Here is a 27,283-nt window from a genome sequence, read left to right as displayed (position 1 = left end):
CTTATCTACCCCGAGAATGCTCAAGGCAGCCAGGTGGCACCACCTCTCAGTAATTTCCCACAACTTGAGAGAAGCTGCGTGTCTCTTGCAATAATCACGATGGCGCTTTCCACACAGGGAGGCTCCGAGGGCTGATTGAAGGCGCACGGACCAAGTGCTCATGTGAGTGCCCCGCACCACACAGGGAGCCCACCTCTGCCTTGTTTACTCCCAAGCCACGGTTCCCCGCAGTGTCTTGGGCCCCTGGATGTTCACAGGCTGAACCGCAGACGCTTCCCGGGTGGGCTGGGGGATGTTAACAATCAACTTTAGAACTTTAAAAATAATGCTGAGAACTTTAAAAATAATCACTAACTCCGGCTGGCCCGGGGCAGGGCAGGGAGGGCGGATCTGGGAAGGCTGCGCAGAGGAAGTGCTTTTTGATCCAATCGGGTCTTATTCAGGGAAGCTGACTTCCAGGGGCAGACAAAAGGAGGAGGTGGCCGCCCGAGTAATAGGACTGCGTGCTCCTGTGCCAAGTCCATGCACGCATGACCTTGAGTTCGCCCCAGCACCCACGTCTCACGGACGCAGATCCTGGGGCACAGAGGGGACAGGCCACATGGGCCTCGGGGACCGAACCCCAGCCGGTGCCACCCTCAGCCTCTGGGGAAGCGCATTTCTGGATGAGGGGAGCGCACGGGGAGGGCCCTCATGCATTCACCAACACCTGGGCCCCAAGCGCCGGCTCCGTGCGAGCTTCTGGGGACCCAGGGACGCCCGTGGAGGGCAGGGAGAGAGAACATAACAAGCGTGCGTAGCTTCTGAGTTCGAAGGGCTCTGAAAAAGCAGAGCGCGGGGCTGGGCAGAGGACCGGCCACTCCGGGTGGACAGGACTCTGGCCAGCAACGCGTGTTTGGGGCGCGGAGCGCAGCCCGGGGCGGGTGAGCTGAAGCCGCGCACAAACGCCGCGCAACGCGCGGCAGCCGAGCGGCGCTTCCGGCCTCACGGAAACGCTCGCCGCGTGCCTGCAAAGTGCGCCTGCGCCCATTTTGCAGACGCGAGAAGCGAGGACGCGCAGCCCGGCGGGTTCAAAGGCGCGAGTTCTCCGCGCGCCCTCCACCGCGTCTGCGCCGGAGAGCCCGAGGGGGCGGGACTCCCGGGGGCGAGGCCGGCGGCCGGGGGGGGCGGGGCCTTGGCCTCCGCGGGGCCGTTGGTTTCGGGGCGGAACCTCGGCGCGGCGACGGCGGGCGTGCGGGGGAAGACTTTGCGGCGGCGCCGCGGCCGGCCACCGGGAGCGCGCCGGCTGAGGGCGACGCGGCGTCCGCTCCCGCTCCGGTTCCGGCCCGGGTTCCCGCCCCGGCTGCGCGCGCAGCCCTCCGCCCGCTGGCAGCCCTCCGCCCGCCCCGCCCAGCGCGGGGAGCGCGCGGCCGCCCCGAGACCCGGAGGCGAGGTGGACCGCTGAGCGGGAGGGCGGCGGCGGCGGGAGCTGGCCCCGTAGGTGAGGGGGGCCGGGCGGGGAGGCCCGGGGGGCCGGGCCCAGAGCCCTTTCGGTCCCGGTGACCCCTCCCCGCCTTCCCCGGGGTCCCCCAGCCCCCGAGACCCTGTCGCAGCCCCTGGCCACCTCTGCCCCTGCCACTTCCAGGACTCCGGAACCCCGAAACCCTTCAGGATTTCCCCTAGACGCCCGGACCCCCTGAGGGCCTCCTGAGATTGCCCGGGGACCCCCCTGAGCCCGCCCCGGGTCAGCCGTCCGGGTGCGCAGGCCCCCGGTGCCCTCGCCCCCCGGCCACCTCCCAGAGCCCGGGGCCGCCGTCCCCACCCCGGGGCTCCCCCCTGCCTCTCTCTACCACCTGCTCTGAGCGTCCAGTCCCCGTTCGGCTCATCTCCAGGCTGGGTTTCTCAGACCTGAGTTCCAGGACCCCCGAGGGGCGTCTGTGACAGTCTTCCCTGGGGTGTGAAAATTCCTATAAAAGAAGTAGGGGCATCTAATAGGTCACCTGATGACCCTTTGTAACCGAGGTGGTGTGATCTCGGCCCCCACATTTTCATTTGTGTTTACTGTTGCATTGAGGCTGGAGCAGGGACAGTGTTTAACTTTTAATGCTTTTTGGTGAGACTCCAGTGGCCTCGCAGGAGTCTTAGAGAACCGATCTGAGCTCCTGGAGGGAGTTAGGGCAAATGAGGCTTTGAGCTTGTCTCCTTGGCTTAATTTTTTCATTCGTGGAGCTTTTTTTTTTTTTTTTGAACGCCCGGTGGTTTCCAGGAATTGGCACTGGAGCTGGAGATGACAGAGTCCTTGCTCTTGGGGCCCCATGAGGGTGGGATGGACTGGGGATGGTTAAGCAAGTAGGTGATTGTCACAAGGTGAGAATAACCGAGTAGTGGCCTGGAGCCCAGCTGGGGTGGAGCCCAGTTCCTGGGAAGCGCTGTTCTGGAGGCCTTTTTAAGGGGGGGGAAGCTGACGGGTAACAGGTGCGCTGATCTTGAAGGTTGAGGTTGAAACGTTTGCCACAGTCATTCCAGGGAGGGGGCGGGGTGTGTGTTTGTGTGTGTGTGTGTGTGTGTGTAGCATTGCAGATTTTGGAAACAAGTGTGGCTGGAGCAGAAAACCATCCTGGGGGACAGCTGCTGGAGATGTATTGCTTGGTTAATTGAAAAGGTCCCCAGGGTAGTATTAGAGGGAATCCTAAGTGGGGTGAATCCGTTGTTCCCTGAGGCTCATGCCCTTGGTCCTTTCTTGAATTACTGCTTCTACTGTCTCCTGAGGAAATGGTGATGCAGCTCAGGGCTGAAGCACGGTAGGAGTTGGTCTGTGGGGAGGACTGAGGGAGATTCCAGGGAGACCAGAATGGGGAAATCCGGAAGCTTGGCAGAGTGCAGGGTTTGGGACGCGGAGTGGCAAAGAAGGGGGTGGGTGAGGGGGGTCAGGATGCAGGCACGGAGTCGGGGCCTACGGAGGGGAGGGAAATGGGTTTTGTGTTTATGAACAATCGCTGGTTGTGGCAGCGGAGGGGGGCGGCTCTTGTCTGGAAGCTGGCTGAGAGATAGAGGGTCCCGGACCGGGGTGGTGGCAGTGGTGACTGTGGCTTCCTCAAGCATGGCTGTGCTTCTCGAGTCTAGACCCCGGAGACTGCTCTTCAGCCCTTTCCTGTCGGAGCCTACACTCTGCTGCCTGGAAATTGACTTTGGAACTTATTAGTCCCTGTGGGAGAGGTTGTGTCCTTTTGCCCAAAGGGTGGGTGGTCCCGAGGGCTTCATCAGGGTAACTGCTTGTCTGTGTGTCACCGTGAGCCCCACAGCCACGCAGGAGATGCGCACGTGGCACGGGGGGCAGCGTGAAGGGGGCAGGAAGAGAAGAAACAGGATAGAGGTTGGAGGTTGGACTTAGGGGCCCTGAAGGGGAGGCAAGTTCAGATGCGTCCTGTCAGAAATGTCCCTCCGGAGACCGTGTGGGGCTGGCAGCAGGGTGGTTCTCCGTAGTCCACACAAGTCGTGAGGATGTAGGCAGTGGCCGAGGGCATGGGATTTTGTGTGGTGGTGAAAACATTCTGGATCTGTGTTCTCCGAGGCACTGGTCTCATGAGGCTATCAGGCACTTAAAATGAGGCTGGTGGGACTGAAGAACTGAATTTGTAGATTTATTTAATTTTAATTAAATCCAGGAAGGACAGCCAGTCACATACAGGGTGTAGTGGGAAGCATCCTGTTTTAGGCTGTGTTCTTTTAAATGTTACCCTTTTAATGTTTCCAGCAACCCTAGGAGACTTGAGATAGGATTCCTTTTTTACAGGTAAAGAGAGACCCAGAGTAAGTTACCTACCCCTGTGTTAAGTAGTACAACCAGCGCCTGGTTGTTTGAACTACGAAGTCTGGGCTCTTTCCTAGAGACGCTGCTAGAGCCTAGAGCCTCTCCTTGCTGGGAGAGTGAAATCCTTTTGAGAGGTGGCATTGGTTCCTGCCCAGCCCTGCGCGTCTGGTCTGTCCCCGCTGAAGTCAGCATAGACCGTGGGGTGTTGAGCCGGCCTAGACCAAACAGAAAACTGTTGGGAGCTGGTGGTTTTGCCTGCAACCTCTTAGACTTCCTCACGGCAGCTGCTGTTCTTAGCATTTCTGGAAAATGAGCCGTGTAAGGGAGCCGGTGAAACTGCTAAACGCCATGGTTATTTGTGAAGATTTGGTGGTAAAAAGAGGTGCCTTAGTTGCAATGAGTGCCTTAGAGGAAGTTTTGGACTCGCAGGGGAGCAGGTAGTACCCAGGTTGGTGCAAGGTTAGGGGCCCTGAGCCCGGAGCGAGTTTCTAGCTTGTCCCTACTCCTCGGGGGGCCGGGACTAAGTCACTACCTCCCAGAGTCTCCGTTTTTCACTGCTCTAAAATTAGGGCATCTGGCATCCCATAACCATTTGGATCCCTCCAGCTCTAGGATTCTGTAATGTTAACATCTCATTAGAGGTTTACTTTCTAGAACATCTCTTATTTTTCTTGGGATGGCTAAACGCTGGTGGGTCAGCCTGCCTTTGGCCTTTGTGGTGGTGTGTCTCACCATTATTGGCTTCTCACTAAGTAACGTGTCTATTTGAGTTAATTCGACGTGTCTCATCTGATGGACACGCTGTGAAACAGAGAACACTGGTGGTTGGCGCGTTTGCTGGTAAAATGTCAGGTATATTTGTTTGCCGTTCTGAGCCGCACTCGGGTCGGGAGAAAGCGCACAGGACTGTATTTACCATTGGTGACTGGCCTCTGGGTTTGCTGTCGGCCTCGACAGATGAGGGGCAATGGTAAGGACTGCTTCGCAGGGTTCTTAACAGGATTACGTGAGATAATGCGTGTCAAGAGCCAAGTACTTTCCCCTGAATCGAGTAAGGGTACAGGAAATGCCAGTAACTCATGTTGCCATTGTAACCAAACTGTGACTTGGACATTTCCTATGAGTGGTAGGTTTTGTTGTTTTCTTCCTTTGGGATATATGCCCAAGCAACTCTGGAGGCACTGGTTTCAAGAAACAAATGAATACGTTATAACTGTTAAAAATAAGCATTTTTTCCCCCCTGTGGTAGCTTATTTTGACTACATTTAAAAAGTGATTGGTCAGTTGTCATGTGTTCAAATTAAGGTTTTGTGTTTTCTGTAAATTGAAGAAAAACCGATCGTCCCAAAGATGCCTTGTTAGTAACGGCTGGGAGGAAATCTAAGCAGAACTGTGGCTAAATGAGTATGTGGTCGAGCTGGAAGCCCCCAGATGTTGAGGGTGGTCCGCCGCTGCGTCAGTAGTTTATAGCGGTAAACATTTTACAGCTGATTAAGAATCTTTGGGATGGTGGACTTGCCTGAAGTTTTCACAGACAGCTGACACATTTGGAAACAGGTTCAGAAAGGTGTCCCTGCTGGGGAAGGGGTGGTGTTTCCCCCTTGGTGGCCCCAGTGCTGCCTCCGTTGTGGTCTCTGGGCTAAACCTCTCTTTTGCAGTTCTGGAAGCTTGATTGTTGTCCATTTGCACCTTGTTTCCAGATCAGGCGGACCTAGTCATGCTAATCAAACTCGCCAGAAGTACCTTTATCACTCCCAGATGATTCATATGGGATTGGAAGTACGGCTGTCAGATGTTCTTAGAAGCCTACTCTGGTTACCCAGTGATTTCTGCTTCTGTGCCCCCCCACCCCCGAGTCCACATGGGGGGCCAGGTTGCTATGAAAAAGGCAGTTTGGGGCGCCTGGGTGGCTCGGTCGTTGGGCGTCTGCCTTCGGCTCGGGTCGTGGTCCCGGGGTCCTGGGATCGAGCCCCGCATCCGGCTCCCCGCTCGGTGGGGAGCCTGCCTCTCCCTCTGCCACTCCCCCTGCTTGTGTTCCCTCTCTCGCTGTGTCTCTCTCTGTCAAATAAAGAAATAAAATCTTAAAAAAAAAAAAGAAAGAAAAAGGCCATTTGTGGGAACCCCATCGGAGTAAAAGGAGGGGACGGAGTTGACCAGCAGTGTCGGTGTCAGGAGCTTTGGGAGCCGCCGGAGGGTGCTGCAGGGGGAGGCGCACCGGGAAAGGCTGCTTTATGCTTCCCAGGGCTCCAGGCCCGCCTTGGTGGAGCGAGGGTACAACGGCTGGATTTTGGCCTCCTTGTAGGACATCCCAGTCCTTAGGAACCACACTGGTTCCATGGATTACACTTAATACTAGTAACAGTCGACCCTTGAACAACATGGGTTTGAACTGTGTGGGTCCACTTACACACAGACTGTTTTCAGTAAATCTGTTGGACGTGTATTTTGAGATTTGCAACAGTTTGGAAAAAAAAAAAAAACCAGACAAGCTGCATAACCTTGAACTAAAACATTCAGAAAAAGTTAGGTATGTCATGAATGTGTAAGATATTTGTAGGTACTAGTCTGTTTTATCATTTACTACCATGAAGTCTACACAAATCTGTTATAAAAAAGTTAAAACTCATCAAAATTTATAGACGGTACATGACTTCATTCTCAGTGGAGAGAAAATGTAAACAAACGTAGAGATGAAGTATGAAAACGTAACTGCATAAAATTGACTGGAATAACCCTGTCCGGCTGTCCGTATTTTGTGGCTAACGCCTGTTGCGCATGTGGGGAGTTCGAGGACTGCCCGATCTGCCTGAAATGGCTTGTGTGCTAATCTCGCCGCGAACGGTTCATCTCTCCGTAAATTTTGTGTCTCAGTAAAAAGTGATCCCTTGTGGCTCTTGCTATTAGTAGTTCAGTTTTTGGGGAGTCAAAAGTGAGACGCAGATTTTCAAGCATGCAGGGTGCCTCTAACCCGTCCCCCCGCCGCTCCCCCAGTCTCCTGTCTTCTGTGAGCAGCACATCGTTACATCATTTCTCAGCGTGGGTTACTGTGTAACAGTAGGTAACAGTAGCAGGTGGTAGTCTTGCTAGTGTGTTCTACAAGGGCGTGCCTGGGAAAGCATGGTTACTTACAGTCACACACAGTGACCAGTGTCAGACTTTTCCCACATGTTCTGGGAGCATCTCATTCCATCACTCTGGGGATCGACTACAGGTGAAGTAAAAGCTAACATCTGGAAACTTCAGCAGATATTTGCAGCATCCCCTCCCCGGCTGTGTGAGAGGGGTGTATTTTGCGTATACATCTAAGTTCAGCCCTCTTCCCCAGTAACCAGGTGTTACACAACTCAAGAGCTCCCATCTCGCTGCATAAAACCCATTTAGAGAAAAAAATGAAGAGGTTTTTCTAAGGATACTTTTGAGGACCCCACAGATTCGAAATTGTGGTTTGTGCTTGTAAAAGTGAAAGTGTAGTTTGTAATAGAAAGCAATTCGTTTCAATTTAACTTTTTTGTTATGCTAATTTAATAATAAAGACTATTCTGGACAAACGTTTTCTCCCCCCCCCCCAAAGCTGTGGTTTGGAGCCCTCATGGAGCTGTTCATTCCTTTTTTCTTCTCTTGACACTTTTGTCATCATCCTTTCCCACCCCTGGGCTCTTGTTGGCAGCGGACAACAGGGTAGTGAGCGCTTCGGAGGTCACTTCTGTGGATCAGCATCTGGGCCTGGTTCCGCGGGTCTTCGGCAGGCCTCCCTGGGATCTCCTGGAGTTGTGATCTGGCTGCTGGACTGGCACCGAATAGCCCCAGGCAGCTCCTGACGTGTTGGGCGGACGGGTGCTGGGGTGTCTTGACAGTGTGCCTCAGCCCTCCCCCGGAGGCCATTCACCCTCCCGGGAGGCGGGACCATGCTTTCCCAGGCCCGAGTTCCAAGACTGCTGGCCCCAGAGTCAAAGCACAGGACTGTGCACAGGCGTGATGAGCAGGAGGCAGGATGGTAGGGGAAGGTCAGGAGCGGTCTGATACAGTGGGGTTAGGGAGTTGGGGGGGGCTTTGTGTTACTGGCTGTAAATAACAAGGGCCGTGTTCATAGTTGATTCTCTTTTGCATTGGACTCAGTGTGATGAACGTTTCTTTCGTGCTGGATGTTGGGGGTTCAAAGAATAAGGCAGTCTCTGGCTACTCTGAAGCTAGTTCATAATATGCTCATGATCTCAGGTTTGAAGCAGAAACATCCTGTGAGGACTTTTATTCATGGCTTTAGATGAAAAGGACAGAAACTGCTTCTACAGATCTGTGTGGGGCTGAGTTTGCTTTCAGAAAATGCTGATAAGTCCTTGGGAAAAAAAAAAAAAAGGGTTGCTATGAAGACTTGGCTTTGGGCCTGCGAACTGTGGTGACGGCACGGTCACCAAGGAAACCAAAAGATGCAGCTTCTAAAAGGTCTCTGAAGGCTTTTGTTGTTGCCTTCGTTCGTAGCGAAGCTGATTGGCTTAGCAGAGCAGTGTTGAGTATGGGAGCCGACTGGCAGAGGCTTGCCGCCCGTCCTGCATCTGGTACTAGTTGCTTTGGAAATCTCCTTGGCCCTTGGTTTCAGAAGAAGGAGCGATTTGGGGGTACTTTCTAGATTCTGGTGAGATTTGGCTCTGATGTGAACTCTGCCGGAAGAACAGGAAGTGAGGTCGTGTCTCTAGCATGCAGTCTTAAGAATGAGCTGTGGATGTCTAAATATGGGCAGCCGAGCGGCTCATCCCACTGCCTGTGCGGAGACTTCCTATCACTGGGGACTTCCCTGTTGTTGACTTTGATTCTTAAAGGTGCACAGTGGTGTGGAAGTCTAGAGGTGCATCTGCCTGTTGAGGTAGGAGCCTGGGATTCTGTTTTTTAAGTGCCGTCTGAGGAGCCAGCTCCTGACCTTCATCAAGCTCAGGCAGACAAAGAGGTTTGAGCATTTAAGCCAGCAGCAGACGGCACGGGAGGGCGAGCTGGGATCTGTTCTGTAAGTGTTCAGTGCTTATGGGGATAAGTTCTTTTGGAAAACTGTGGGATCACATAATTTTGGAGTTAAGTCTAGCCCACAGAAGTTTGAATTGTTCATACCCTTTTGCAGATGTGCAAATGCAGTATTTAGGTTTCCAGTTTGTACGATAGTCCTGCATAGGACTCCACGAGCACGAAGTTGCACAAGAATTGAAAGAACTACAGGTAGGTTTTTAAAGGTCTTTACCACGGAAGCTGTTTGGGCCATTTCTTAAGTCTTTGGTTGACCAGTGACTGTTTAAAAAATACAATGCTGTGCAGAGGAGGCTGAGATAAAAGGCCCCTTCCCAGGAGTAACTATTCAAAGGGATGTGCATGATTTTGGGGGGCAGGGGTGGGAGGCAGTTGGATTAGTCAGCTGATAAGCATCTCATACTCACTTGTCCAATAGGCTTGAGTAGGAATGAGTTTCAAGTTCTGCCCTGAAGTGGGAGGTTAAGAAAGCCGCCCTGTTGGCGTGTCAGAGCCTGAGCCGTTGGACTCAGCGAACGGAGCTTCCAGAACACCTTTCATAGGAGAGATTCTCGAGCTTTCAAAACTTGGTTAGCAAGAATTTGTATTTTATACTTGTTAAAACCGAGGATTGGTGAATAGTTAGGTCAGCCATTGAAATCTCAGGGCTGGCATCCAGGGTTTCTTAATGTAGTGGAAAGCCCCAATATTTGTTATTTTCCTTAGAAGATATCTAGTAGGTTAAAAAAAGATTTGACCCTGATGGCTCTTGTAGTAACTTTGTATCGGGAAGGAGGATGGAGTGAAGGTGGAGAACCAGCCCTAACTTTGCCAGGCTTTCCCTTTGGACAGATGACAGGCATCTGGAAGCAGCATTTTTCTTGCCTGTGGACTGAGATTTCTTAACATTTGGGGAAAGGTCACAGACACCATTGGGAGTTTGATGGAAGCTCTGAACAACCCCCCCCCCCCCGCCCCCACCACCCCCGGGCAGGGGTGGGGAGGGACTGGACCGGATGGGACCGGATGGGGCGGGGAGGGCAGGGTGGGAAGAGGCATCCAGGCGTCTACACAGTTGTGTGTACATTGTCAGGGGACACTCTTAGGAACCCATTTAGCTCTAAAATCTAATGAAGCCATAAGGTGATTAAGCCTTGTTTGCCTACCCTAGGAAATTATTTTTGGTGACCTGATTCTAACTGAGATTAAAAAAAACAAGACTGCACATGTAGAAAGGTGGTTTTCAGGCAGGGCACCCCCATATTCTGCTGACCATTTTTCTGAAAGGTAGTTTGCCAGTATGTGCTGAAATATTGTACTATATTCTTTAACTCAGCAATTCTCAGAAATCTCTCCTAAAAAAAAAATTCCAAAATAGAGAAAAATCTTTGTGCACAAAGATGGTTGTCAGGAAAATGCTTTTATTATAACGCATGGAAAAAAGTGGGCTGGACCTTTGGACTCAAATGTTGGGAAAAATGTAAACCATCTAGAGGCCATATGCAAATGTTCATAACAGTTCTTGCTCATTTGGTAGTAGGGTTATGGGCTTTTTCAGCTTGATTTTTCTGTATATTTCCTTGTCTACAGTAAATATTCTGGAATTGGAGGAAAGTGATTCTGCAAAATTTGTAGAATATGGAGATAGTTTGGCAATAGAGACCTAGCTGGTTTAAGATTCTTGTTTTACATAAACTAAGAATTGACCTTTTACTTATACTCTTTCTTTGGACTGGATTTGAGCTTGGCCAAGGGGCTTGTGCCCCGGAAGACTTGCTGGGTGGGGCCGGGCTCCGTCTGCGCTAGGATACCGCACCCCACGGGGCACATAGACACCCCTGAGAAACCGCTTCCTGGCTTCACTCTGTTCGCCCACCTTCCGTTCCTCCTTCTGTGATAAGTCATTTGTGTTCGTGTCCACTGGAAACCCTTCTGGAGCAGTAGAGTCATAAAGGGGGCGGCAAGGGACACCCACCACTGCACCCCCTGCACCGTCCAGGTGGGATGCGAGTTCCCTTTTGTTCCTTTTCTGTCCAGTGCAGAGCTGTGGAGAATCTGCCTCTGAGGCTTTGCCTGGCCTGGTTGGAGGGACCAGTGGCTTACGAAGTCTGTGTTTTGTCTATGACATTTTTTAGGTATTCTAATTTAAATAAAGATCCAGGACCTTTGATTTTAATTGCTGCTTGAACTCTCTTCATATATATAATATATATAATAAAAGAACTTTTATCTGGGAAATGGAAGTCACTTCTGACTAATTTTTCTCTTTAGGATTTACAGATGGATCCAGTGGAAAAGACAACAAACAGAAGTGAACAAAAATCCAGGTAAATAAAGTCAGCTACACCTTTGCACAGGTAGATGGCCTCTGTCATACGTCTCCTTCGGTGTTACTTATGTTTATTTAGCACCTGCAGAGGTGAGCATGGAGTGAGAACCTTGTGTCAGGAGGGAAGCTCGGGGTCGTGCAGCCACCCTTTGCTTCAGCATGAGAAATGTTCCAGAAGGCAGTTTTCTCTTTGCCCAAAGAGGTGACAGTAACCTGGTCTCCAAGCAACATGTGGTCCCAGAGTCAAGTCTGAGACGAGGCATGCCAGGAGTCACTGGCGAGCACTCTCTGACCCTCCGTGGACCACGGTTGGTTCTTGTTAAAAGTGTTGCTAGATCACAGGAGGTGTTAGCTTGGGAGGGGCTCGGGTGTGTAAGAGGCAGAAAACCAGCTTTGGCCAGGAATTTTCTTGTCACTGCAAGCAGGGATCGTTTTGTCATCATGCTTGGTATTTACAGGCTCTTGGCAGCTTCAAAGGAATTAAAATTGATAGCTTTTTGTTCCCATGTGTATCACTTAAATGGGTGCTTAACACCATGGGGGCCTCAAGATGAATAAGACACAACTGTCCCCAGGTCCTTAATGGAACGAGGATAGAACGTGTAAAATAATACACAGAAGAGAATAATGCACAGGCTTTATCATCCGGTGGTGTGCGGTAGGGGAAGGGCGTGTGGCCATGTTTGACCTCACACTTCACAGATATTCCTAGGCACTGTTTTTCCTTGTGGCTGCGATACTTTACGTGTTGACTTCTGTTTTCTCCTTCCGTTGTGTTAAGTAGAAAGTTTCTGAAAAGCCTCATCCGGAAGCAGCCGCAGGAGCTGCTGCTGGTCATCGGGACGGGCGTCAGCGCCGCCGTGGCCCCGGGGATCCCCGCTCTCTGCTCGTGGAGGGGCTGCATCGAGGCGGTCATCGAGGCCGCTGAGCAGCTGGAGGTCCTTCACCCAGGGGACGTGGCGGAGTTCCGCCGGAAGGTGACGAAGGACCGGGACCTGCTGGTGGTCGCGCATGATCTGATCCGGAAGATGTCCCCTGTAAGTCTTTTCCAGACAGTCGCTTCCAGGTTCCCTGGGGTAACATGGTTCTCGACTGAGTCGGTGAACCTGTGGCTCTAACACACACGCTTCTACGAGCCTCTGTTGTGCGCAGCTCTCGGCAGAGGGAGGCTGATGAGCCGGAAGTTTCAAGTCCGTTAGAATAGCACCTGTCTCAGCAGCGGTGATGCCAGGCGCACCGGGGTGTCGGGGGCGGGGGGCGGTTCCTGAAGCGTCCCCTGCTAGCCTAGCCGGGGCCTGAACCTGTGCGGGGGCATCTGTGATGTCGCCGTGCTGCAGGATTTCATACTCCGTTAGTGGAGGGGTGTCCTCGAAGTGTGTTTTGGGTGTAAGCAGGCCATCCACGGATCTTCAGATGACAGATGGTTCCTGCAAACTGTTGAGGATGGGAGAAGTTAGAGCTGCTTGTCTGCAGGTGGAAGTGATCTAGTAGAGAGGACGTACAGGAGACCGTCACCAAGGGATGCCCTCAAGTCGGGCGCTGGTGCGGGAGTGGGGGTTCGCCTCGGGCAGCTGCTCGGCCAGGTCAGCCGCCGGGAAGCCACATGACGTGGTAGAGGCTCGTGGCGGGTTTCTGCTCGCTACTTCTAGATTTGTTAAAGCACAGCAATCCTCTGAGAGTTCGGGGGGGTGGTGGTGGGGGAAGGTGTTGGAGACGCTTCACAGAAAGCATGGAAAGGAGTCTGCACAGTCATCAGGGAGCCTGGGAGAGTTTAGCGGCCGTAAAGACACCCCCACTATTGGCTTCCACGTGATCACGTTTCTGTTTCCCACGTAAGCATCTGGCTGGCAGCCGCGGGAGAGCAGGTGGGTGGCCAGTGTTGGAGGCCTGGGCCCTGTCTTGCTGCTCTGCTGTCTTCGTGGCATGGCCTCCGCCTCGTGTTGTGAGGTAGCCTCCCCCCTGGCTCCTGCCATGATGGTGTGCCTATCCAGCGAGGGGGACACGGAGGGGAGCTCCTGCCTCCTCCCCTCCAGGGCCTGATGAGGGAGCCACATCGACCACGTGGCTGTACCCAGCTTCCCAGAGCCTGGGAAGGGTTTTCAGCCCGGCAGCTCTCCCACGTGGGGGTGTTCTATTAATACGGGGCAACTGGGATCTAGGGCAGGGCTGGCCGGTTACAGCCCCGCCAAGCCTGGCCCGCCGCCCGTTTTGTAAATCCAGTTACTGGTACACAACCGCACGGGTCATTTGCATGTTGTCTGTGGCTGCTTTCATGCTGGGGTGCAGGGTCTAGTAGTTGTGACAGAGCCTGAGGCCCACAGAGCCTCAAACAGTGGCTCTCTGATCCTTTATGGACAGGGTTGCTGAGCCCTGTCTTGGGAGGAGGGGCCGGGTCCGTGGACAGAAGGGTGGGGGTGCTGGGCAGCGCCAGGGGCAGGTGGGGGGGGCACGTTCAGGTGAGGTGCTTCATTCAGAGAGAGGCCAGCGAGGCTGGCGCTTGTTTAACCCAGTTAGAGCTCCCATTCACATAAGACTTGCTAAACGGGAGTTAAAGCAAGGCCAGTCAGGACTCTGGGGTCCCCCTGCACCATGCTGAGCAGGCGGAGCACGGGGCGGGCTGGGGGGCGCTGTATCCGAGTTGCCAGGAAATCCAGCAAAGTGCGGGAAGGGTGGCGAGGTGGGAAGCTTGCCTGGGAGGGTGGTCGCAGTGACAGATTATGGGGTGTCGGCTGCTGAGTGGGAGAAGTGAGGCTGGCGGGGCTCGAGACCCCCAGGGTTCGGGGCCGCCAAGCTGGTGGTGTGCTGGCCTTGACGGGGTTGGGGCAGCCCTGGGAGCCGAGGTGCTGCAGGGTCAGATGGTGGGAGCCTGGGCCAGAAGTTCTGGAAGGGCCCCGCTCTTGGGAGTGATAGGCGTGGGATGTGACCGGAGCCTGGGTGGCCAAGGTGGGACAAGGTCTGTGGGGGAGGCCATGATGCACAGCAGCCATCTCAGGGGATGAAGAGACCGGCAGGGACTGTGCCAGGAGTACCGCTGGGGAGACTCGGCGACGAGCCCCCCATCCGCCCCTGCCCTCCCAGGCCCGGCGGGCGTGAGGGCCTCGGGGATGGCGAGGGCCGGTTTCCGGCGCCTCATACAAGAAGAGGAAGGTGTGGGGGTTTCCTGCTGATGGGCCCACTGGGAACAAGGGAAGGGTTTCCAGGATTGGGGAGGGACACGAGAGTGTCAGGGAGTGCGGAGAGCCAGGAGTGCTCACACGAGGGTCTTGTGACCTGCGACATCCACGGGGACGGAGTGACCTCTGATGGACAGTCCTGAGGGCGGGCCGAGGTGTTTGGTGTCAGTGCACAGTCCTGGCTCCGTGGACCTCTCAGCTGGCGCTGGCGGGGTGCCTGGGGAGGCTCGGTCTTCCTGGAGCGCGGGAAACCGCCTGACCCCGCGAGCCAGCCTCCAGCCCACTCCTCCCCTCACAGCAGGGCCCCCCCCGACAGGTGTGTGCATTTGCTGCTGCCAGATGCTTACCTGTCCTCGGGAGCCCGGCCCAGCCAGGCTTTGGTCCCCGCCACTCGCCTGAAGCAGCTCAGCTGCTCCGTCCAGAGGCCGAATCTCTCAGCAGCAGAGACCATACTGGTTTTCCCCTAACTGGAGATTTCCTCTACACCAGGACCTCTGCAGCGCGGGGCGGGGGGGGGGGGATCTGAAGCCTTCCCTGTGGTCTTCAGAGCCTCACACGATCTGGTTGCGGATCGCCTCACCCGCTGACCTCAGCCACACTCCTCTCCTGCGACCGGGACCCCTTGCTCACCCTTGGACCCACCCGTGCTGTTGCTCCCTCGGTGCCTGTGCACTTGCTCTTTCCTCTGCTTGGGACGCGCTCTCAGAGGCCCCTCATTTCCTCAGTTCTCTGCTCAGACGCCCCTTACCAGAGGCCCTCCCTGGTGCCCTTCGGCCCCCCCAGCCTGCGCCCCCAGCAGCACCCGGCTTTGTTTCCCGTAGCGTTGGCCGCTACCGATGTATCACTTACGATTTGTCCACGGTCTGTCTCCCTCCCCCAGGGTTTCATTAACTCGACGAGTCAGGGTTTCCTTTCTTCTAAACCAGCACCAGAACATTGCTGCTTAGGTGCTCGGTACTTGCGGAGAAGAGGGTGTTTTTAGTAACTTCTGTTCCACTTCTTTGTAGCGTACGGGTGACACCAAGCCCAACTTCTTCCAGGACTGCCTGATGGAGATTTTCGACAACCTGGAGCAGCACATCCAGAACCCGCTGGTGCTGCAGTCCATCCTCAGCCTGATGGAGAGGGGCACCATGGTGCTGACCACCAACTACGACAACCTGCTGGAGCTCTTCGGGCAGCAGCAGAGCAAGCCCATGGAGTCTCTGGACCTGAAGGATAAGACGAAGGTGCGGGCTGCGGGCTGGAGGGAGGGAGGAGGCAAAGGGCTGGTGGGGGGGGCTGGCGGGGGGGGGGGGGGGTGGGCGGTGTCTGCGCTGCTTGGGAGGCGGACTGAGCTTTCATTTTCTAACAAGTTAGTGACCCTGAGCCCTTCCCGACTCCGGACTTTGCTCACCGCCCACCCTTGTCTCCATGTGCATTCTGTCCCGCAGGCTTCTCGTGTGCGTGGACTCCTTACAGGCCCGAGGTGTGTGTGCGGGGTCGGGGGACGGCTAGGGGCGAGAAGAGTCCCGATAGCAAAATCGCCCCTGGCCCTAGTGCTGCGAAGCTTGGGTGGGCCCGTCCCCTCGTTCACAAGTCGGGATTGTGCCGTATGCCATGTGTAGCGTTTTTATCTTGATTTTCTTCCTTAATATTATACTTTGAGCATTTTGCTGTCATTAAGCTGTGTTTAAAAGCATGTTTGTAGGAGCGCCTGGGTGGCTCAGTCGTTAAGCGTCTGCCTTCGGCTCAGGTCATGGTCCCGGGGTCCTGGGATCGAGCCCCGCATCGGGCTCCCTGCTCCGCGGGAAGCCTGCTTCTCCCTCTCCCACTCCCCCTGCTCGTGTTCCCTCTCTCGCTGTGTCTCTCTCTGTCGGATAAATAAATAAAATCTTTAAAAAAAAAAAAGCATGTTTGTAAATGGCAGTGTCATCATCAAACCAAAGTATAATTGTTAGCCTTCCTCTATTATCGTTAGCATATTTCCTTGATAATAAGTAACACTATGGTGAAAATCCTTATGCTTCCCTGTCTTTCTGTTTACTTCTTTAGGGTAAATTCCTAGAAGAGTTCTGGGGTCCAAGGGCCCGAGTGTTTTAGACAGATGATATGTTACCAGATTGCTTTCCAGAAAGATAGTAGCCAGTTTAAAACTTCATGAGCCACATGGGAGAGTATCCCCTTCCCATGACTTGCGAACGCATGGTGTCACCAGAAAACAAAACACATTTCCCCCGTTGAGGTGAAAATTGGTGAACATTTTTACATTTTTGTTTCTCTCCTTGTTAAGGTTGATCATGATTTCATGGTATTGACTGTATTTCTTTTGTGACCTGTGTCCTTTGCTATTTGCTTCAAGATTTTATGTCCTTACTAATACCGGGCACCCCTCCCCTCCCCCACCTCTCGGCTCTGCCCTGAGGGTGGTCTCCCACCCTCCTCGCAGGAACCCAAGGCCTAGAGAGGGCGCCCCCTTGAGGCCCCGAGTAAGAGTGCGGCTGCGGCGGGCTCAGACCCCGAGCTTCTCTTCCGCGGCTCTTCCCCGCTGCAGAGCTTGGCAAAAGTCTGGCGGATGGCCACGTGCTTGTGGGACAGCCCATGGGACGGTGCCCGTGCGGCCACAAGTCACACCCTCTCCTGAGCTGTTAGTGACACGTGAGGGGACACCCGCTCTCTACCCCTGAGACTGGTCCCTTCTTTGAGGCCTGCTTGCTGTTGGGAAGAGCATCTCTGGAAATAGGCTGTCAAGGGCTCATGGCGGAGGTGCCGGCCGGCTCATCTGTCTGGGTCGTACCACGAGGACAAACTGCAGCATGCGGGATATGCCTCTTTTTAAGGACTTTTGTTCTAGAGCTTGAAATCGGTGTAGAGCTATTTGATAGGTTATTTTATTTTTTTTCCGTATCTCTTTTTTCTGGGTGTAAGCACAACACACACACAGCAGGAGTTAAAGCACAGTGTGCCCCTCAGAAGGGATCCTCTCAGCCCCCTAAAGTCACCAGTCCCGACGGTGTGTTGGGTGTCGGGGGCCAGAGGTGGTGTCCGCACGGCCGTCTGTCCGTGCTGCTGTCCTCTCCGGCCCCACGGGAGCAGCAGCACCAGTAGCCCGCTGGCGCTTGGGCTCTGCAGGTAGCATTGTGAAGCGAGGCAGCTCCCTGTTCTCTCCGAGGTCGGTTGGAAAGACCACGCACCCAGTTTCCTCTTCTGTTTTAAGTAACACGCGGTTTTCCCCTTTGTCTTGGCTTGATTTTGACAGGTCCTTCAGTGGGCGAGAGGGCACATCAAGTACGGCGTTCTTCATATTCACGGCTTGTACACAGACCCCTGCGGGCTGGTCCTGGACCCGTCGGGGTATAAAGATGTCACACAGGACCCAGAAGTAATGGTACGGCCCGCCTTCATTAGGCATTGGTTGTGTCCCTTGGGACGCGGTGGCCACTAGGTACTTGGTGGCCGTCCGGGCGGTCTCCTGGCCTCTAGGCCCACCTGCCCTGCGGTGCACACAGCTGGCCCTGTTCGCAGCTGGCTCTCCAGGCGCTGGCGCCTCGGCCGGATGCCCCGTGCTCACGCGCTGAGTCCGACTGCCCCGGGCGGCCTGCGGGGCCCTGCACCGACCGTGCGCACTCGCTCGGGGAGCTCCTGCCGCCGCCTGCGTGTGCGCACGGCTTCAGGCACCTCCTTTCTCTGCGTGGCAATCTCTCTCGCTTTCAAAACCTCATTTTACAACTTCATTCTCTGGGGGGCTTTTTTGATATCCTGGAGAAGACGAAGAGTGGAAAAGCTGCTTTTCAGCTTTTTGTAAAGTCTTTTATTAGCGCATTTAGAAACCCCGGTATCTTCACTGAGTCCCTGGTCATCCTGGGTCCGGCGCTCTGGTCCTTGTGCTGATCCCGGCCTGGGGCGCACCTGTGGCCCGGCGGGTGACTGGACGCCGTTGGGGGCTGAGAGAGGCCTGGGTGGACATGGGCCCTCTCGCTAAGGTGTTGGATGTCTGAAGCGGTGACTCTCTGCTGCGTGCCTGAATGGCCCCCTGAATCTTTGCCACCCCCTTTGCCCGGCTCCCTTGGGTCACTGTCATGGGTCCCCTCCTCCCTCAGCTCTTCTGCTCTCGCTCCCGAAAACCCTTTTCTCCTGACAGCAGCCCCCTGGCTCCCGCCTGTGATCCGTGGAGACACACCAGTTCCCTAGTGTTCCATGTGCACGATTCTGAACAGAAACAAATGGAAGGTCCTTATTTCGTGTTTTAAGAATTTAAAATTATACATAGCCCCAGAAGATCTGAGTTGAGGGGCTGCACCACAGGATGGGTGGCCGGCTGGCTGGGTGGGGTGGGCATTAGGCTCTCCTCACTTGGAGGCACATCTACACTGGACCTGACTGGGGTCTGCACCCGTTTTCCCACCTGGGAGAGGAAGGGGCTCCCATGAGCACCGAGCAGGGATGTCCGCGCAGCGTGGGCCTCTGTTTGCTCGCCTGCGGCGCTGGGCTGACGTGAACAGCACGTCTGGAGGGCGCGCTGCCTCTCTCACTCTGTCCCCGGCGTGGCTGGTGGGAAGGGCCTGTCACTGAGCCACCTTCTAAAGGTGTAACCTATAGCTGGCGGTCGGGCCAAGGATCTCGCTGTCTTTAGGATGAGTGTTCCAGGCTCTTCATTGGTTTTTCCATAGGAAGTCCTCCAGAACTTGTACCGCACCAAGTCCTTCCTGTTTGTGGGCTGTGGAGAGACCCTTCGTGACCAGATCTTCCAGGCCCTCTTCCTGTACTCGGTGCCCAACAAGGTGGAGCTGGAGCACTACATGGTTGTGCTCAAGGAGAATGAAGACCATTTCTTTAAGCACCAAGCAGACATGCTTTTGCATGGGATTAAAGTCGTGTCCTATGGGGACTGTTTTGACCACTTTCCTGGCTACGTGCAGGACCTTGCCACTCAGATCTGCAGGCAGCGCAGTCCAGGTAGGGGTTTTCTTTCTCGACCTTTCCAGGTATGAGAATGATTGAGTTCTTTCCGGTTTTTCCTTTTTGTTTTGAGATACAATTTACAAGCTGTAAAATAAAACGGAGATGTAACTTCCGTACCACTAAGTTCCCGAGCCCTCCGGTGATCTTAAAAAGGTGTGTGTGCCAAATAGAAAGCCGGGGTAGTTGGTGTGATGGTGACCTCTGTTCACAGGACGTGAGTGCTTAAAGCTGTGCCGATGGCGGTCCGAGTTTATTCCCATTTCAGATGACTCGCCGTGCATCCGATTACCTTAGCCAGGATCCAGCGCCCTGCCAGTGTCTGCAGGGGAGACACCGAAGCTGGGAGAGTGCAGAGTCCTCATGTGCCCTCATGCCCTCGCTGCGTTTTACAAGTTAAAACTGCAGAGGCACAGAATGGTCTCACGAAGACTTACATCTTTTTGCACATAACATCTTTACCCTGTTCTGCTGCGTGCAACGCACCTTTTTAAGTAATTCTCCTGGGCCCAGCTTTTGGGGAACTGCCAGGAATGACCAAGATAATGGAGCAGGTTTTAAATTGGTCATCCTGACGTAGGGCAGTTAATGGCTTTAAGTTTGGGGTCATAAAACAGGGATGACGGCAGACTTGGAAAGGTCTGGACTGGCTGGATTGATTGATTGATTGATTGATTGATTTAATTTATTTTTAAGGTTTTATTTATTTTTTGACAGAGAGACAGTGAGAGAGGGAACACAAGCAGGGGGAGTGGGAGAGGGAGAAGCAGGCTTCCCGCGGAGCAGGGAGCCCGATGCGGGGCTCGATCCCAGGACCCTGGGATCATGACCTGAGCCGAAGGCAGACGCTTAACGACTGAGCCACCCAGGCGCCCCTGGACTGGCTGGATTTAATTACAACAAGAACCGAGCCCTGCTGCACCGGGCAGGGGAACTGGGTCAGCCACGTAGCCACTGCATGTGCCCGCTGTGACCTCGAAGACTAGGGGGTGCCAAGATCACGGGTAACTGGATGCACACAGGGTCCAGTAGCGTCGTCTGTCCCCACTAGTCCTAGTCAGAATTGCCAGTGGTTAGCCTGTGGACCGGCTTAAGTTGCATCTCCACGGAGGAGAGTAGAGTCAGGGCACTAGTCCGTTTCTGAGGCAGAGAAGGAGCCGGGCCGGACGCTTGCTGGGCCACACTCCGCTCTGAGTTTCCCCTCCTTGAGACCTTCATTTTCAGTCCCAGTATCCACGGCCTCTAATAGGTGATTTGACAGGTGGTGAGACGAGCTCAGAGAGGTCAATCGCTTGCCCAGGTAGTTCCCAGAGATTTTGGAGCTGGGACTGGAATCCGGTGTGTCCCAGACAGGCCCACGGGCCTGGCTCTGGAGCGGGGCAGAGGCGCTCCCCATCCTGCCCCTACCCACGGCCTCTCCTGCCACTGCACGCACGGCTCCCTGGAGGACCAGGACCTCATGGACACCCGCATGAGCGCGGGCCCCTGGGTGCCTTCCTGGCCCCGCGGAGGCCGCGTTCCCAGACCCTGGCAGCTGAGCGGATCTGACAAGCTGTCGGGGCCGAAAGATCTTCTGGACTTATAATCCGTGACTGGGTCCTTAAGGACATTGTCCTGACGTTCGTGAAGGACCTCTCCTGACTGGAGAGGTGCTGTCGCAGCACTGACAGCCATGACTGTGACGGCGGGTGCCCTTTCTCCCTGTGTGCCAGGCTGGCCCAGCTGCGCCACGTGCTGACCTCCCGGTCCTCACGCTGACACTGGTTGGAGGGGGGGGGTGCCCGCGGCCCTGGGGCCCCCCCCACCCCCGCCCCGGCATGCCCGAGCTGGCATCCAGGTTCTTGGTCACTGTCGCCCTGCCTCTCTGAGCAGACCTGGGCGCCGTCCCCTCCTCCGGCTTGAGGACGAAGAGCCTGCGAAGTGTCGGTTTTGCTGACTGTTTTCCTTTCTTCTCCAGATGCTGACCGAGTGGACAGCACCACACTGTTGGGTAAAGCAGATCTTGATTTTTACCAGCCTGGTTTTTGCCTACACGTTCCATTATCTTCCTGCCACTGTAGAATCGTGAAAGTGTTTCTCGCAGTAAATACCTAGCCTGTTGTAACCCGGCCCCACCAGAAATGGGGACCAGCGGGGCCTCGGGATGGTCCCTGCGACAGTGGAGGGATTAAAAATGTGTCCCTCCGGCGGGGAGGCGCAGCGTGAACATGGCTTGTGTGCTGGCACCTGAAAATGATTTCCCGTCCCACAAGCAAGAGTTGCAGGGCAATCCGAACGAGATTCGATTCGTATTTTACCATGGGGTCTGTGGTGTAGTAGCTTCGTCCCGTCCCCTTCCAAAATGTTCATTGCAAAGGTTCTGAGCTTTTGTATAAAATTTTTCTGCATGCTGCTGGTTGGCAAGGTGAAGGTTCTTGTCGCTAGGCTCAGCTCTGGCTGTCAACGAATCACGAGCTAGGACTGTGCTCGGTCACGGCGGTGTCCTCCCGTCGGTGGCCTCGGAGCCTCGGCGCCAGGCCGTCTGCTTCGGTCAGGCAGGGTGCGGGGCAGGGGGAGAGGGGCCTCTGGGCGCCGCCCGGTGCTTGGCCTTCAGTGTAGGGACCCCGCAAGTGTTGCGCTCCGCTTTGCATCTCTGCCTCCTTGCCCTGCGGAGGGACACCTTTATTAGAGTCACGCTGTCACTTACACGTGCCTCCCACATCCACCTTCTCTTTGGGACAAAGCGTCCCCTGGGGCGTCTGGCATGGGTCGCGGGCCGGCGCCTCAGTACAGTCAGATTTATAAACGGGTCCTTGAAGGGTGGATTCTGGAAGAGATCAGCTTGTAAGTAAAGGTTTTCCTCTTTCAGGGAATGCGTGTCAGGACTGCGCCAAGAGGAAGCTGGAGGAGAACGGAATGGAAGTCTCCAAACGGCCCCGCCGGTCCGACGCGGGTACGGTGCTTTCTGCGCAGCGGGGCCCCCCGCGTGGTCAGGGGGCTGGCGGGGTGGCGGGCGCGGCCTCGGCTGGGAGTGGGTCTCGGTGCTGGGGGTCGCGCACCAGGCCAGCAGCACGCCCGCCGGGTCACCCGGTTTCATGGAGCGCACCTGCCACTCAGTCACGGCCAGTTCCCCGAGCAGCGCCGGTGGGCACTCAGGGCTGCCCGCTGCCCCGACTTACATCCTCTCAGTCTCCAGAAAAAAACACTTCGAATCCTGTTTCTTGTTCCCTCCGTCACGGACTGAGATGTTCGGAAACCGATGATCTAAGTGGGTCAGGCCTGTGGCCTCCGGGAGGGGATCTGGTGCCGCTCACCCAGCCCGGCCTCCCTCCGGGGCCCAGGGCGCCTCATCTCTAGCTGCCCAGGTCGCGGGTGGGACTCCTGAGTCTGCCCCGGCCCCTGCCCGCCGCGCCCCCTCAGCCAGCTCCCCGCTCCGAGCCGCTTGTCTGCGGGCAGTGCTGGACACGTGGTCACGGACCGGGCGCAGCGAGCCCCCCGGTCTGCCTGTCGGTTGTCTCAAAATTGGAAACAAAAGCACTTCCTTTATTAAAACAGCGCAGATGTTTTTTTCCTGGTTCACCGACTCGTGTGCCGAGTTAACGGGCCCGGAGTCGTTTGCAGGATGTGCTCAGTATCAAAGGCAAATGCGTTTTTTGCTTGTTGCATGTTGGAGTTGCTGGTACTGCCCTTTATTTTTTGAGGCATTTCTAGATTTCTGTTTGCCTTGTCCAAAAACATCAACGTTTCCCGGTGTTTTACTGTAGCACTCTCTCAGTCATACCGCCTGCCCCCCTTTCCCGAGACCCTGACCTTCTGCTCCGCTCCAGGCCCAAGCTGCCCTCCCTCCTGGGCCGCTGCTGCCTCTTCTTTCTCCTGCGCAGGCCCCTGAGGGACTGTGACAGCCCTGTGTGCGGCGGGCTGGCTCCCCAAGGCCCGGGGTGTCTGTAGGTGTCTTCTCGTGGTCCTTACTCTCCACGCACGGTCGGATGTGGGGTTCTGCTTCCCACTTCCCCGAGGGACTCCGCTGTCTTACGTGTCCTGGTTTCCTGTTGGGAGAGGGTCTGTTGCCAGCTCAGGTCTTTGTGACCTGTAGGTGACCTGTTGCTTTCCTTTCTGGAAGCTTTTAGGATCTTCTTTTTCTTTTCTCACATTCAAACTTGATGAAGGTATATTTAGGTGGAAATCTTTTTTATATACCTGGCTCAGTTTTCAGTGTTCTCTGTCTTCATCAGCGATCTCTGTATCTTCAACAGACTGTTTCTTTTTTTTTTTTTTTTAAAGACTTTATCTATTTGACAGAGAGACACAGCGAGAGAGGGAACACAAGCAGGGGGAGTGGGAGAGGGAGAAGCAGGCTCCCCGCCGAGCAGGGAGCCCGATGCGGGGCTCGATCCCAGGACCCCGGAACCATGACCTGAGCCGAAGGCAGACGCTTCACGACTGAGCCGCCCAGGCGCCCCTCCACAGACTGTTTCAACAGCACGTGTTCCTCATGATGTAGAAGGAAAATGCAGTGTCCCAGCACTGCTCAAACATTACCCCCCACCCCAGGGCGTCATTTAAATGTTGAGTAACAGGGACCTGACATGTGACATGCTTCATAGCCCTAGATGTTCTTAGTGGGTTATCAGAGAGGTGTTTAAGGGCATTTTGCTTATGTTTTCTTATTTAAAGTAATAACAGGTTAACTCTGTTATCTGAACATCCTCAATCCCAGTGTTTTCAGGAGTGGAGTCGAGTCAGGTACCCAGGGAAGCCCCTGGGGTCTCTAGAAATTTGAAGAGAGATCGCAGTCGTGGCCAAGGGGGTGGGGGAGGGGAGGTGCTCTGAAGGAGGGCAAGTCAGAAAAGAAGAGCTGCCAGAAACTAACGGTAACGCTCTCACAATAAAAATTTAACCCAAAGGCTACAGCATAAATCTGAGAACGTCCCAGGAAGTTTTGGAAAAGATAAAGACAACATGAACATGAACGCATGAGAAAAACAGCAGAAACCAATCCAGGAGGTCCAAGCGGGACGAGATCACGGAGGAGGGAACAGAGTCGAGAGAAACAACTGGGGGAACCCTCGCCACCGCAGGAGGAGAAGCAGGCGGCGCTGAGTGCTGTGGGCACAGTGTCGCCGCTGAGGGGGCCCGGCGCAGGGGGAGGTGGGAGGGGGCCTTCTGGAGGACTCCGGGCCAGCTCTGCAGCAGGTCCTCGGACACGCACCTGCAGGGGGAGAGGGCTGTTTCCCTGGCATTTCGAATACAATTCTTTCCAGTCTTTGGCAGATATTTGGAGTGTGAATTCAGCTAGTGGGGATATCTGTAAGCAAATGAAAATGAAAAAAGTGAAACGAGCGCTTTGATTGTTTTCCTCCAGGACGGGTGGTTTTTCCCCCCGGTCTCTTTCCCACCCCTTGTTTGTCGCCCTGTCTGGGGCCGCTTGGTCACTTGCGACAGTGAAGAAGGCAGGGCCCGTTGTGCTGCTGTGGCTGCGTATGCGCGGCTCCCCCTTCAGGGCCGCCCCCGGGCAGGGGGGCGCTGTGGCCGATGAGCCAGTGGGGCCCCAGGGGATCCCCGATGCCAGCACCCCGGGCAGGCATGTGTCCTCAGGGAAGCCCTCCGGGTCCCCGGGGGCTGGAGAGCGCAGAGGAGTGTGGCCGGCTGCCGTCCTCCCTGCCCTGCGGCGGGCTCCTGCCATCCACGTGGTGACGTGCCCCCCCCCCCCCCCCCCACGGTGACCACTGCCTGCTCCCGGTCCTCCAGGAAGGGAAAGGGCCACATCTGTGCGTCGAGGTTTCCTGACGGTTGTACGAGTCCCAGAGCCATGTCTCTGGGCGGCGGTGGCTGCTTCCGGAGGGGGTCACTTTGAAAGTGTTTAGCGTGGGAGAAAAGCCGTAGACAGTTCCTGAACTAGAGATCCTCTGCAAACACTCCTTTCAGCTGAATTTTAACATTTTCGTATTCCTTCTTTTTGTTGTTGAAACAGATGATGCTGGAGGGTCTTGAAATCTTTAAAACCAATAAAATCTGCAACTTGAAAACCAGCCTTCTGTAACCACAGTGCCATAACCCAAACGATGAGGAATGTTCGGAGAACTCTGCGGGGGAACTCTCCCGCTGACCCCTCCCGCACCCTGAAGAGCCGTGGGGCTGTGCGGCCTCGGGGGCTGCGTGCAAGTCCCGCCGTGGGGTGTGACTGCTCGGGCGGTGAGGCGCACCCGTCAGGGGGCCGCTGTGCGGCCGGTGGCCAGCTACCTCAGGGACCACGGCGGCGGGAAGGGGTCCCGGGCTCCGGGCTCCCGCGCCACACGCCCCCTTTGTCCGGGTGGTTTTTCTAATAAGAAGGGGAGGGTGAGGACTGTCCAAGCAACAGTAGTTGCCAAAGAGGGAAAAAAACAAAACAAAACAAAACTAGACACTTAAATTTTATAATTTTTATGTGGAAACGTCTGTTACCGTGGAGAAAAACTTAGAAGCGTCTGTTGCATTGTTGAATAATAGTAAAGCGTGAGCCGGTGCTCGTTGGAGGCACTGCATCTGCTGCTGAGAATGGGATGTTTTGAAAAAGACCAGCTCAGCGGCCTTCTTTGGAATCACCTAATTTTAGTGACTTTAGCTCCCGGAACGGCAGGCCTGACCTCGGCGGAGGGGCCCCGGACGGCAGCTCGGTGCCGGCCGAGTCCGCACACTGGCGAACAGCTGAGAAACGACAAGTTGGAGCACAAGCCCAAGATTGCAGCTTTTAGTTAGAGTGTAAATTCCGTTTTCCGAGTTTTTATTCTGTGGGGTAAGGTCCAACCTTTCCGTTCGTGTCTTAAAAGTCTCTTCCTCCGGCCTCCTTGGGGTTCGCACGCCGTGAGGCAGGCAGAGCCTCTAGAGGGCCTGCGGCCTGGGAGCGCTCAGGGTCAGCCAGGGGCAGAAAGCCGCACGCCGGGAGCTGCTCCGACTGTGACCCTGGCGGGGACCCTGCTCACTTTCCCTTTCAGAGGCTGCTATTTTTGATGTGGTTTCTTGCCAAATCCCATGACACTCCCCATCAAAGGCGCTGGAGCTCCCCCAGGTAGAAAGTTAAGAACAGAAAACACAAGGTTGGGATGTGTTGTGAATGAGAGAGAAGCCAGAGATCCGCTTAAGACTTTTTTTCTTTTTGAAGCATGAAAAATCTTATGTTACTCTGGTCATAAATAAAATTTTAACTGCAACTTTGTGTGCTCAACTTTAGTTCTGACAGGGCTTGATGTGATGTAGTTAATGAGAACGTTTATCCTGAGTTATCAGTTGGGAAGTCAAATGACTACTTGAATGTGTTTAAATTTTTTAAAAAAAGCAAATATTTAAGTTGTTGGTTTTTTAAAGACACGTTTACAAAGTGCAATCAGGGATGAATGAATCTGAAAGTTGGTTAGACACAGGGTAGACAAGCATGGAAAATGATGTGGAAGAGAGGATATGAGACTGGAAAAGTGGAACCAGCTCAGGATGAGCATCGAGTGCCTCCTTGCCCTCACGAACGGGGAGATCTGCGGTCAGTTCTGCTAATGCTTGTATTAAAATGCAAACGTCTTTCAACAGGATTGATCTGTCAGACAATTTGAGCATCACTCATTTGCTTGGGGGTGATTTTGTCGGTGAGAAGCACTGGCTCGGGGCGGGGGGCGGGTGATGAAGGCCCTTTGGTAGCAGCGCCCCATCCGCACCCCCCCATCGTCCCGCGGTTGGCAGGAATGGGGGTGCGTGGTGCTCTCACAAAACGGACCGTACTTTGTGGGATCACTGGGAGTGAGAACAGCCCAGGCAGTGATAAGGGACTGCTCTGAGCTCATGGGGCCCGACAGGGACATTTCAACGTGAAGTTGATGTTTTCCGAGGCAGAGGAAGTCTGTGATTTAGAGGGTATTGCCGATGGTTTCTTAAAAAAAGGAGCAGAGGACGGATCGAGTGGCTTCTGCTTGCCCTGTGCAGCTGCTAGAGCTTGGCGGGGTGAGGGCAGGAAGCATGTGTGTGGCTGTGGTCTACTTGCTGGGCACGGGGTGCCCTGAGTCTGCGTGAAGCGGTGAGTGGTGAGCAGCGCTCACAAGTGATGGTTCTTTCTTCAGGCCT

General features: G+C 54.9%; 1 protein-coding gene across 7 annotated transcripts; it reads left to right on the top strand.

The window, feature by feature from the left end:
- Positions 1 to 26,385, top strand: FAM118A (family with sequence similarity 118 member A). Of its 7 annotated transcripts, none has more exons than XM_073882640.1 (10): positions 8,401 to 8,420; positions 8,898 to 8,992; positions 11,051 to 11,106; positions 11,890 to 12,145; positions 15,322 to 15,510; positions 17,520 to 17,648; positions 18,931 to 19,216; positions 21,177 to 21,209; positions 22,068 to 22,151; positions 24,103 to 24,260. In XM_073882640.1, exons 3-10 carry the CDS (start codon positions 11,060 to 11,062, stop codon positions 24,159 to 24,161), a joined length of 1,083 nt encoding a protein of 360 aa, XP_073738741.1. In that variant the 5' UTR covers positions 8,401 to 8,420; positions 8,898 to 8,992; positions 11,051 to 11,059; the 3' UTR covers positions 24,162 to 24,260. The 7 variants fall into 7 exon arrangements, with proteins under 7 accessions (XP_073738737.1, XP_073738739.1, XP_073738740.1 ...); XM_073882635.1 differs by having other exon boundaries at positions 8,402 to 8,420; positions 15,289 to 15,510; positions 24,103 to 24,255; XM_073882641.1 differs by lacking the exon at positions 24,103 to 24,260 and adding an exon at positions 25,170 to 26,385 and having other exon boundaries at positions 8,403 to 8,420; positions 15,289 to 15,510.
- The last annotated feature ends 898 nt before the right edge of the window (positions 26,386 to 27,283 follow it).

The sequence above is a fragment of the Callorhinus ursinus genome, unplaced genomic scaffold, assembly GCF_003265705.2.
Source record: "Callorhinus ursinus isolate GAN/ISIS: 27379988/994484 unplaced genomic scaffold, GSC_fseal_2.0 scaffold48, whole genome shotgun sequence".
NCBI classification, from domain to species: Eukaryota; Metazoa; Chordata; class Mammalia; order Carnivora; family Otariidae; genus Callorhinus; species Callorhinus ursinus.
Note: the sequence above shows the minus strand (reverse complement) of the source record. Positions and strands in the feature narration are given on the sequence as shown.